The sequence below is a fragment of the Oryctolagus cuniculus genome, chromosome 1, assembly GCF_051225735.1.
Source record: "Oryctolagus cuniculus isolate XC-2025 breed Fujian yellow rabbit chromosome 1, ASM5122573v1, whole genome shotgun sequence".
NCBI classification, from domain to species: domain Eukaryota; kingdom Metazoa; phylum Chordata; class Mammalia; order Lagomorpha; family Leporidae; genus Oryctolagus; species Oryctolagus cuniculus.
This window is the reverse complement of record NC_142867.1, coordinates 234,646,778-234,658,783: the sequence shown is the minus strand read 5'-3', so window position 1 is coordinate 234,658,783 and position 12,006 is coordinate 234,646,778. Positions and strand designations below refer to the sequence as shown.

General features: G+C 48.4%; 1 protein-coding gene across 5 annotated transcripts in view; it reads left to right on the top strand.

The window, feature by feature from the left end:
• MED27 (mediator complex subunit 27) overlaps positions 1–12,006 on the top strand; it is a 212,921-nt gene that overhangs the window by 69,109 nt on the left and 131,806 nt on the right. For 4 of the 5 annotated variants that reach the window (XM_002721943.6, XM_089321868.1, XM_089321863.1 and 1 more), the window contains exon 3: positions 7,356–7,486. In XM_002721943.6, coding sequence (XP_002721989.1) covers positions 7,356–7,486 — 131 coding nt within the window. Of the gene's footprint in view, positions 1–7,355; positions 7,487–9,226; positions 10,628–12,006 lie in introns of those variants that run through there. The other variant, XM_089321875.1, reaches the window with a different exon arrangement.

The following is a 12,006-nucleotide window of genomic DNA, read 5'->3' as shown; positions in this document are numbered from 1 at the left end:
GGTAGCTTTTGAAGTGTGGAGGGAACGTGCAGGGAGAAGGACGCCCACGCGGCAGTTAGCGTGGAATGGCACAGCGGAGCAGCCAGCTAACCCTGGTTTGGTATCCTGCTCCCACAATAATTGAAGGGCCTGAAACCTGGCTCCCAGCGGAGAACAAATAGGCAAATAAATTGGAGGCTTCCTTCTTATGGTTTATTGATGCTGTTTTGACCAAGTAAAAAGATTATTTACCCATAAAAGCTCAAATCTAAGAGTTGTTTTTTTTTTTTTTAACTATTGGCTATTTGAAAAAAAGCATTAGGAGATAAAAGGAGGGAAGAAGCTAATATCATTATCTGATATTTAGATTAAAACCCAAGCAGAACAGTTAGATTTATGGTATTTTTATGTGGCTGTTTTTCTTGGCACAGATAATAGCAGGAGGACTTGCCTGTTGTTTGCTTAGAGTTATGTTCAAAAGAAGAACCGGAGCCCCGTCATGATGCATGATTCTCTCTCATTAGCTGGAAATAAAACATATTAAAATAATGAGGAGCAAAGGTCTCTGCAACTCAGAGCGGTGGCAAAGTGTTTCTGGTTTTGCACTAATCTTAGTTTTAGTTGGAGGTTTAATGGGATAGAGAAATGTGACTGCATGCAAGCCCCAAATTAGCACCCCTGCCACCGCCACGGCCCCACGCGCACATCACAGCTGCGTGGGTGTGGTCTGACCCAGGTGTGTGGGGATGTGGTTCATAGTGACTGTGGGTTTGGTGCCCTGTACCCTGGAGGGAGGTTCAGTGCCCTTGCTCCGGCCACCTCCTCTGGCTGTTTTGGTCAGTGCTGTGCAGGGAGGTGGCACTGATGTCCTCGCTTGTTGTCATTATGTATGTGTCACGCAGATCTCCATGAGAATTCTTCAGTAAGGACAGGCTGCGTGTGGATTCTCCTGAACACGAGGTCAGGCAGAACCACAGCTTCCCCATCGCAGAACAGCAAGCGGCTAGGAGGCGCCTCAGAGCTGGTAGGAAGGTTAACTATATCACTACCCCAAGTCTAGGGTTTAGGTTTTTTTAAGTTTCTGTAGTTTTTAAAATTTCTGTAAGGCATTAACTTTGAATATTAAAACCTTAAGGCAAAGGGTTTAAAACTTACCCAAACTCAGCGCCCTGCGCATGGCTGGAGTCAGTGGGCGGGGAAAGTGTGCAGCCTCCCCACAGCTGGGAGAGTCCGGTGAACGGGGTGAGCAAGAGGCCCAGGGGCTGGGGCGCTAGCCAGGGTTGCGGCTTCCTCAGCCTCCGTCCCCATCCCAAAGGAAACAGTTTCATCGCGGAAGCACGGGGAACAGATGTCAGAGATGCAGCCTCCGTGTCCGCGCAGGAAACGGCTGTGAGGTGAGCCCCGGGAGGCTCCCCTCTTCCCGTCCGTGTGACCTCTGGAAGGCTGGAGTCTCCTTTCTCGCAAAATAGGGGCCCCTCCCTGATGTCAGAACGCAGTGGTTTGAAGTAATCCCAATAAAACCAGACCCTGGGCTCCTTCCCCTGAACTCCAGCTGCACAAGAGTTCAGACTGGCTTTTTGAGCAGTTGGAGTAAGAGAAAAGGTTTCCTTTGTGGCTCTGTGCTGACAGCAAGCACCTTTGAAGCCGTGTGTCTGCTTTTCTCAGAGGCCAGCCAAAAGAGCACCATAGGATGCAGCTCCGGGGCCAGGCCTCAGCGCTCTCACTCACCTGATGGGTTGCAAGTTCCTGAGTGCCCCCTGTGTTTGGTGCATATCCTAGGCATTGTAGGGAACATGGGCAGTAGCACCTCTGCACCCTCCAGATGAGTCTGTCTGGGTGGCGAGCGTCCCTCCTGGACCAGGAAGTCACATCGGGCTGCCCTTCCTGGGTGCCATGTCCAGTTTGGACAGGAGCTGTGTGCTTGGGAAGGGCACTGGCCAAGAGTGGCTAGCAGAGGGGAGGCTCCTGTCCATGTGATCTCTTCTCGTGAGTCCTCTGGTCTAAGCCGGCCAGAAGTGGTTATAACTCAGTTCTGTCCCATTCGTTGCCCAAAGGGTTTAGTTCTTGGAACTACTAACATGACTTGCCAATGTCTTAGAAACATAAGTAATTATATGTAAAGTGCTTTTTAAAAATACAGTGAGTCATGTCTTAGAGTTAGGAGAGCTGTTTTCCCCTCTTCTTTAAAGAAGCTCTTGGTGAATCCTTGAGAAGGAAGTAATGATTTTCATAGTGGGAAGAATCATATATTGTGTGGTTTGGCTTATTATAAGTTTTGAGATTTTTGAAGCCAGGTTCTCCTAGTGCAGGACTCGGGCTGCCTGGCATGGGTCAAGTGAGGCTGTGTGTGGTGAGGCGCTGTAGCGTGCACCAGGGACCCCACGTCGGTTCAGCGTGCACAGCAGCTTTAGAGTACTAGGCCTTGTTGAACCGCACTGGCTTCACTAGGATATCAAACACAGCCACCATGATTTCCTTCCATTTGCTTCTCCAACTTTGTTCTGTTGTGAAACATTGCCTTCATCTGTTTGGGGCTGGTGGAAGCATCCAGAACAATGTAAAAGACACCAGGCATTGGAAGATGATGATCATCTGATTTGGGGAACTCAAGATTTAAGTTAGAAACGTTACATTTCCGTCCTGTCTTTTATGCTTTCCTTTCCTGTAAGTTCCTTCCAATATATGTTCGTATTTGTAATTTGTAGCATATTAAAGCCAGTTGAAGTTTTATATTTATGCTTAAATTTTTTACATATTTATGGGATACCGTGTGATAGTTCCATAAATCTAATTTCATCTTGACCCCAACAGTTTGGACTCTTTAAGAGATTCTGCATAGCCTTAAGCTACCCAAGGGAAGACGGTTTGTTAGGCCTGCTATATGAATACTGTAGACATGATTCCACCACTCTGGGGAAGCCACATGCCTTTCTGGCTCCTTCAGAAACACCCAGCACTCAACTTTTAGAGCTTGCCGGGTCCTTGGAGCAAAATGTAGTTTTGTAGAGAGGACGGGGAGATGTGTCAGCTCACACACGTACGGAGCACACAGGACCCCACCTGAGAACGCGTGGAGCTGCTTATGTGGTCAGTGTGGTGACAGTACACGCTGGAGAACAGGTGGAGGCGTTCCTGATTCTAAGTGAGCTTGTCCTCAGGTCATTCTGAGTAGCTGGAACTTCCCCAGGTGTGGAAAGAATTGATCAGAAAGGCTTTTAGGTTGAGAACTGATAGAACAATCCTAAATCATTCTTGGAAATAGAAGGTTGAGATTAATAGATAGCAAAATTGTAACTGAGAACTCCAGAGAACGCTGAAGTACCAATCATTATTCCCGTGGAGTGGCAACAGTAAGTAAAGGCCCTCCCCAGTGTGCCACACAAATGCCCCCAGCCCCACAGATGTGAGATGTAGGAGTTAAAAGAATAGATGGTTTTATTTCTCTCCATCTTTCATTTTATTGCTGGTGAGTGGAGAAATGATCTTGGGTATAAAAATCATGTTAGAACTTTGATAAGTTGCTCTTTGAAATAGAGTTTTTTCCATGCCACAGACATTTGGAAGGAAGTATGTTTATTGAAATATATTTTTGTAGAAAATATTACAAACCTGTAATTGAAAACTTATGGCAGTATTTTGAGGAGTGATATGTTCTTAATGCTAATTTGTAGATTCACTCTGAACTCCCTTCTGCTGTTTTAGAACCATTGGCTGAGTGAACATTTTCCAAGTGTCTTTTCAGACTTGAACTGTTCATGGAATGGAGTAGTTGATGCTTAAATAATGTATAAACCAGTTGAACAGGAGCTGCCTGTCAGTTTTATTAACTTTGACCTTTTCTCCCATTATAGAGGTGGTTCCGTTAATATTTAATGGGCCCCTTATAGATCTCAACAGTTGGAGCTGTGTTCCTGGAAACTGGGATCTGTACATGTGATTAGCAAATGTCGCCTGATCATTGTGAGTCAGCTTCCAAGGGCGGGTTTTGTTTTGGGGAGGAAGACTCCTTCCACCTACATACTCTTCCGAGTGCCTTGTATTTTGAGAGCATCCAGGATGGGTAGACGTTTCAAAGGAACCCTTTAAAAGACGGACAGCAGTTAGCATGAATTTCTGCTGTTTTGGGGTTTTTTTGTTTGTTTGTTTGAGCAAATGATCCAGATGATGCTGGGTGGGCAGAATCGCACTGCGCTCTGCGTAGTTAGCAGGGGCAGGGCTCTTCCGCTCCGAGTCAGCAAGGCTGGGATGGCTGAGCTTGCATGGACCCTAGGAAGACACAAAGAAGAAGGCAAGCCAAGAGGAGAGCCAGGAGGGGGCCCTGCCAAGCTGTCTTTCCCTTTAATTCCATAAAGCCCTATGCATATTGCACTCATTGCAAATTCTGGTGGGGAAGATCGAAGCCCGAGCAGCTGACATTTTGAAACATTGTCTTTCAAACTTGTACTGTTCCTGGCTTCCATCGATTCCCCATTTAAGAAATCTGTAGGAGAAAACCAAATTTGAGCAAAATTCATTGGTCTAAGATGAGCTGGTAGAGCCAGATTGTCCCTCCCTTCTTCACCCTGGGAAGAGCTCCGTTTCTGCTATGGGCGTGATAGATCTGTGTCGTGTATGGGGCAGCCACAGGCTCCTGCAGCAAACCAGCAAGCCAGGCAGGAGCACAGGTGTTCCACACGCAGACCTTGGATCCTGCTGGGCACGGGCGTCTGCGCCTGGGCTGCCTCTCCAAGGGGCAGGCCTTTCCCCTGGCCTTGTTTCTTCCCTCTCTGTCTGCATGCAGGCCATTTACTTTTCAGGGCATCGTTGCCTTTTGCATCGAGGGCCCAGCCCCTCATACATGGTGGCACCAGTTTCACTTCCATGTGCTGTGGTGTAGCTGACTTAGCGAAGGGAATCCATGCTAGGAAGAGGGTTTGGAGGCATTGATTCAGAGCTTCAGAATGAATTACTATTTGTATGTTTAACTAGTTCTAAATATATGTTTGAGAGACCTTGCTTAGTTTGAGAAGAGAGGAAGAAACATATTGGATGTTATAAATGATTTCAATCCCAATTCTTAGCTTGTCATTTTCACATTTGAATGTTTTATTTACATCTGTTCAAAACTGGGATACCTTTCAAGGATCACTTTATTATAGAAAGGTTGTTGACAACTCTCAGGATCTGAAATACAAAAGCATAGGGCTTTAAAAAAAGGACAGTAAACATCATTGTCATGCCAGATTGGATGTATATGTCTTATATGACAATGGGTGAGAATGATGTGTTGTATTTTAAGTCAGAAGATCCTGATGGTAGGAGCTGGGATTGACTGGGCTCGAGGGAACTTTCTACAGTGACGGGAGATTTCGGTCTTGATTGGGGTCTCAGTCACAAGGCTGTTCACAGTTGGTCGCTATTCACAAACTGTACACCTAAAATGTGTGTGTTAGATTTTACCTAAATAACTCCGAAGGTATATTTTTAAAAGATTTATTTATTTATTTGAAAAGCAGAGTTACAGAGAGGCAGAGTCAGAGAGAGAGAGAGAGGTCTTCCATCCACTGTTCACTCCCCAGATGACCACAATGGCCGGGGCTGTGCCGATCTGAAGCCAGGAGCCAGGAGCTTCTGGGTCTCTCAGGTGGGTGCAGGGGCCCAAGCACTTTGGCCATCTTCTGCTGCTTTCCCAGGCCACAGCAGAGAGCTGGATTATAAGTGGAGCAGCCGAGACTTGAACTGGCACCCATTTGAGATGCTGGCACCGCGGGCGGCAGCTTCACCCACTATACCACAGTGCCAGCTCCCTATAAGATGTATTTTTCAGAAGTCTTGTTTGGTTTGGAACTAGGCAGTACCATTTCTCTTTTCCAATAGGGACATTGAAATACTGTAGAGAAGTAAAATGATCTGTCCTAAGCAACCTCGAAGCTCAGCAGTTTGTCCAGGAATAAAGCAAACCTGCTGGCTGGGAGCCCATTTAAAGTAGCTGCTTTCTGCCCTGGTTACATTGTTCATCCCCTTAAGTGGAAAGGAAATTGCTCTCCCACCCCCTTCCCTTCAGCGAGCAGGAGGCCATTCCTGTACCTTGTTGGCGGATATTTCAGGCCCTTGTTCTTTTGATTGATACCTGGACCTTCCCCATTGAAAACAGTAGCCCTGGGGTTCTGAAAGCCAATTCCTACATTCCGTTTGTGTGTGATAAACTGAGTTGTGGTCATGGTTTTTTGTAGTCATGGTTTGCTGCAGCAGACTACAAGTTAGGTAGTTTTTGTTACAAAGTGAGACCTGACAGTAGTGAGTTTCTAAAACTAACTTTGTCTCTAAGGAAACCTGAGTCCTCTTATTAACAAGTGACTGCTACAAGCTTTAAAGCTATTTATGGAAGCGTATATGAACAGTAGTAAACAATAAAAAGGAAAGAGCAGGCTTTTAGCCTAACAGCTGAGACATCACACGCCTGTGTCCCACACTGGGTGCAGTAAGTGGTGGCTCAGCTGGCTGGGTTCCTGCCATCCTTGTGGGAGACCTCAGTTGTGCTCCTGGCTCCTGGCTCCCGCCACAGCTCAGCCCTAGTTGCTGTGCACCTGTGAGAAGTGAACCAGCAGATAGGAGCTATCTCTCTGTCTCTGTCTCTGTTTCTATACCTCTGAAATAAATCAAAAGAATTTAAAGAAGAAAGAATTAACAAATTCTCCTAGTACTTAGAAATACATTGTTAATTTAAAAAAAAAAAAATTATTTGCAAGTGAGAGAGGGAAAGACAGAGAGGAAAATCTTCCATCTGCTGGTTCCCTCCCCAGATGGCCTCAACAGCCAGGGCTGGGCCAGGTGAACCCAGGGGCTTCATTCGGGTCCCCCACGTGGGTGGCAGGGGCCCAAATACTTGGATCGTCTTCCACTGCTTTTCCTAGGCCATTAGCCAGGAGCTGGATCAGAAACGGAGTAGCCAAGACACAAACTGGCACCCGTATGGGATGTTGGCATCGCCACAATGCTGGCCCCACGTTATTGGTATTTTAGAGACCATCTCTTTAAGTGGTTCTCTGTTTATAGCGTAGCTTTTTTTTTTTTTTTTGATTGAACAAAATGATGTTGTAAGGTCTTTTCATATTTTAACTGTTCTCCCGATTCACTGCGGAACATGGAACATTCTGATTGCTTCCTGTTATTCATCATTGTGTAATGCTGTGATGAGCACCTTATTCATGGCTCCTTTCCTACTTTTCTGATTTTCTCCATATGAATGTTTCTTGACACAGAATGTTAGTAGATATATTTGAAATTACCTAAAATGTCCTAAGGGGCTAAAACTGTCAGTAGTGATCATTCCGTGCCCTTCGTCCTGCCTTTACGAAATGTAATTTTCTTCCCCCTTTCTTCTTTCTTCTCCGCAGCTGCAGTACCACGCGGGTCTTGCATCCGGCCTTCTGAATCAGCAGTCGTTGAAGCGCTCTGCCAATCAGATGGGCGTGTCTGCCAAGCGCAGACCGAAGGCTCAGCCCACGACCCTGGTCTTACCGCCTCAGTGAGTGATGGGTTTGAAAAGCACTTTACCTTCTCAAGTGGTGACTACTTTGTGCTTGCTTCTGGAGAGTGGAATGGCTTTTTCTTCTTTAAAATTTTCTTTTTCTGATATCTATTTATTTGAAAGATGGAAGTGCAGAGAGAGTGGGAGAGACAGAGATCTTCCATCTGCTGATTCACTCCCCAGATGGATGCAGCCACCAGAACTGGGCTGGGCTGAAGCCACAAGCCTGTGACTCTGTCCTGGTCTCCGTGTGGATGTAGGGACCCAAGGACTGGGCTGTCTTCTGCTGCCTTCCCAAGGGGCATTAGCAGGGAGCTGGATCAGAAGTAGTGTGGCCAGGATTTGAACCGGCCCTCATGTGGGAAGCTGGCATTGCAGGTCACAGCTTAACCCGTTGAGCCACAACACCCGTTCCTAAAAGTTTGTTTCTTTAAAAAGGTGACTTTTAGGCTTTGAAGTGATGCAGAGTCCTGTGAGCGGCCGTGTGTGACACAGGTCACATTCTGCCTAGGGTTTCGGGATACCTTGCAGCCTGTTCTTTGTTTCCTGATCATCCTCCCAGCGTGAGTGGCACGTGGGCGAGTGCCCCGGTCCTGGTTCCAGGTGACACCACGGCAGGCCACCTGGAGAACCGGCTAGCACTGAGATGAGCAGGGTCAGGCCCGTTTGTGCGTCTGAGTAGCAGCACACGTGCTCTGCTGTTTCCCAGGGGAGGGACAGAAGATACAGGTCAGGCCCATGGGACCCCCAGCTGGGTGATTTGTTCACATGCGTGTTTGCGCCGTAGCCTGCACTTCCGTCACATGTGTGTTCGCACATGTAACCTGCATGTCCAGAATGCAGAAGGCCTCGTCCTCGCGTTCCCAGTCTCCGCCTGACTTCTTTACCAGTTCATTTTGCCTGTCCTGGAACTTTGTGTAAATGAAGACACCCAGTCTGTCTGCTGCAGCTGCTCCCCCAGCCCGAGAACCTGTTGGACTCATGAAGGCCATCCCTCTTCCTTGGGATACAGTGTTCTTTGAGTATGCCACACAATACTGTGTGCCAGGCCTGAGTTAGTGATGTGGGGTCAGGGCGTGGGCTCTCAGTCCTTGGTGGAGCTCCCCGGGGGGCCTGTACCCCCAAGGCTGGGCCTGGACTTGGAACGCATCCCCTCTTCCCCACATCCTCAGTCACAGGCTGCATTTCCGGTCCAACGGGCGTTCCCTGGGAGGCTCAGCCGTCTACCTTTGCCCGGGCTCTCATCTTGTGTGGTGAGCAGATGTCTGTGGTGCCTGCTACGAGCCAGGCACAGTTCCAGGCCCTCGGGCCATCGTCGTGAGCAGTCAGACGTGGCCTGGCTTCCTGGAAGTGCTCATTTAGGAGGGGAGGGGGTGCAGTGGGGAAGGAGAGGAAAAGCACCCTGAACAAACTGTCAGACATGATTTCCAGTCGTGGTTAATTCTGGGACTGGAGTAAGCAGCATGCGAAGGCGTGGGTGTGGGGAAAACTGCCTGACTCCAGTGGTCAAAGCGGGCTCTCTGAGGAGGTGACGATGTAGAGACTGGAATGAGGAGGAGAAAGGGCCCTTCGTGGGCTGGGAGGCCCTTTCTGTAGCTGGTGGGCACTCCTGTGTCACCAGCTGTGTGAGTTTTTGGGGCCTCTTCACAAAGACCGAGTGCTTCCAGGACAGGGGGAGGGTAACTGACCAGCCCCCCACCCCCAGCAGGCTGTTTCTCACGCTGTGCGCACCCACAGGTGCCGTCCTCTTACAGAGAAGCCTGCTGCACGCCCGCGGCTTCAGCGCTCTGTGCGCAGAGAAGCTGCTTCAGGCTCCTGCGCCGGGCGGTTTGCCGCCTGTTGACTTTGTGATTCTACGGCCTCAGCTCTCAGCCCTCGTGAGTGTGATGGGCCTTGTGACTTGTCACTTTCCCTGCATGGATTGTCTACTGAGGCAAGATGTTTGGCGAGGAGTGAAAGGGTTTCCAATGGTCCCGTAAGACTGGAGCCACAAAGTGTTTGTTGCTAACTCTCTCTTGACAAAAGTCAGCGCTGGGTCCATCTGTTCACCATTTGTTAATTTGCATTGGCTTGAAACCTGTTTACAGGTGACATGCTATTATGAGGACACTCCAACTATTTTAAGCGCCGAGGCAATCAACAGACTCTGTTCTGATGCCAGAGGAAAGGAAAAGAGAGAGAGAGAGGTGTTCACAGCTGTCATTATAAATTTATAATAAATCACTCAAAATACTTAGTTTCAAAGAGAAAAAGTGGTCGCTGTTTCTTAAGAATATAATGGTGAAATGATTTCCTATAATCATCAGTAGCGTGCTTCCTGGGATAATTGACCACTGCCTTTTTTTTTTTTTTAAAGATTTTTATTTATTTATTTGAGAGGTAGAGTTACCAACAGTGAGAGGGAGAGACAGAGAGAGAGAGGTCTTCCGTCCATTGGTTCACTCCCCAAATGGCCGCAACTGCCAGAGCTGGGCCGATCTGAAGCCAGGAGCTCATTCCAGGTCTCCCATGTGGGTGCAGGGACCCAAGTGCTTGGGCCATCTTCCATTGCTTTCCCAGGCCATAGCAGAGAGCTGGATCGGAAGAGGAGCAGCCAGGACTAGAACTAGTGCCCATATGGGATGCTGGCGCTGCAGGTGGAGGATTAACCCACTGCGCCACTGCGCCGGCTCCGACCACAGCAGTTTCACATCACGGGGCTCTCTGAGCTCACGTTGTCCCAGAATCCCTCTGTAGAACGACCCTCCAGCTGGCAGGCATTGGTTCTAGCCATCTTCACACTTGTGAGCACCTACTGTGTGCCACTCCTTGTGTACACTGTTGGCTAGAAATGTGGCACAGCTGTCCGCCAAACTGGGTCATACAGTGTTTCTAAAGTTAAAAAATAGAACACCAGAGATTTATACATAATGTAGATTGAAAAAAAAATAGAATAAAGACTACAAACAAGAAAAAGTAATGCTGTCACCCTGAGCAAGTTATTAAGGTTTTGACGGATACTGCCCTGGGCTTTTTCCTATGCATATGTAATATATAAGTTTTAAAACAAAAATCTCTAAAAAGGGTTGTGATCTTGTTCTGTGTTATGTCCCAACATTTTAGTGACTGTAGTTGTTAAATAAAAGGTGATATAATTTGATCTGTGGAATATTTGTATTTGTGTATTAATAGCCATGTTCTCTACGGGACTCTGAAATACACTTTTTTTTTGTAAGCACAACATGACCGTAAGTTAACTGTGTCATTAAGGAGGTCCCGAAATCTGGGCCAGCAGGTGGTCCGCTGTTTTTTGTCTGTCTCTGTCTCTCAAACACACAAAAAAGTCCATTTTCTTTTTTATTTATTTATTTATTTATTTGAGAAATAGAGTTACAGACATGAGAGGGAGAGACAGAGAAGTCTTCCATCCGCTGGTTCACTCCCTAAATGTCTGCAACAATCAGAGCTGGGCTGATCTGAAGCCAGGAGCCAGGAGTTTCTTCCAGGTCTTCCCACGCTGGTGCAGGGGCCCAAGCACTCAGGCCATCTTCTGCTGCTTTCCCAGGCCACAGCAGAGAGCTGGATCAGAAGAGGAGCAGCTGGGACTAGAACTGGTTCCCAAGGTCCTGTGCGGTGAAGTCTCGTCCTGGACAGACAGGCTCTCTCCCACGCAGAGGCCACGTGCCCTGTGGCGGGTCACACTGCTAGCACTGAGGTCAGCCAGGGCTCACTCCCTGCCTGCCTGACCTGTGTTTGGGCGCTGAGAGCTCTGTGTTTCTGGTCTGTCAGATGGAGCTGTGTGGTCTTGCGCGCTCTCCCAGAAAGCAGTGTGGCTTTCGCCGTGCTTTGTGTCCCCTTGGCTTGGTGGTTTGAATCCATGTGGCTGAGCCGAATGGCTGGTGACTCCTGGTTCAACAGTTCAGTCTGGCTTTCGGTGGCAACCGGGACCAGAGACCACAGACCACACCTGGGTCTCATTTAGGTTTGGGGAACACGACAGCTCTCTAGGAAGGTTGCATGTGTAAATACCACCACCATCCCCTACGAGTTGTGGACACCGGGTTTCTCTCGGTGGTCTTCTGTGAAGAGATCCTCCACTGAGTCAAGATCGCCTCCCTTCATAGGCTCCTCCTCCATGGCTGCTGGGGACGAGTCCTCCTGCCCCCACCAGAGAACAGCTCTTCCACCCGCCCGTGGTCCCACCGCTGCCACCCACTCCATGCCCACTCCCCACTCAGCTTCTCTTTCTCCCACTCCAGTATTTGCCTTCTCCTGAATCATTCCCGTAAGAATAGCCGTGCCTTAAATTCGCTCCCCTACCAGCTCCTGCTCACGGCTCTGCTCTGCGGCCCAGCTCCGTTGTTTCAGGTTGCTCGGCCATGCTGGGCGGCCACAGTCCTGGGCTCCACCCGTAGGCCCTCACGCTGCCACTTCTGGAACTCTGTGTAAAAGGAAGGAGTTACATGGAACGTAACGCTTGCTGTCTGGTTTCTTCCTGTCTTAGGTCAGTGGTTAGTGCCATTTGATTGCTGAGTGGA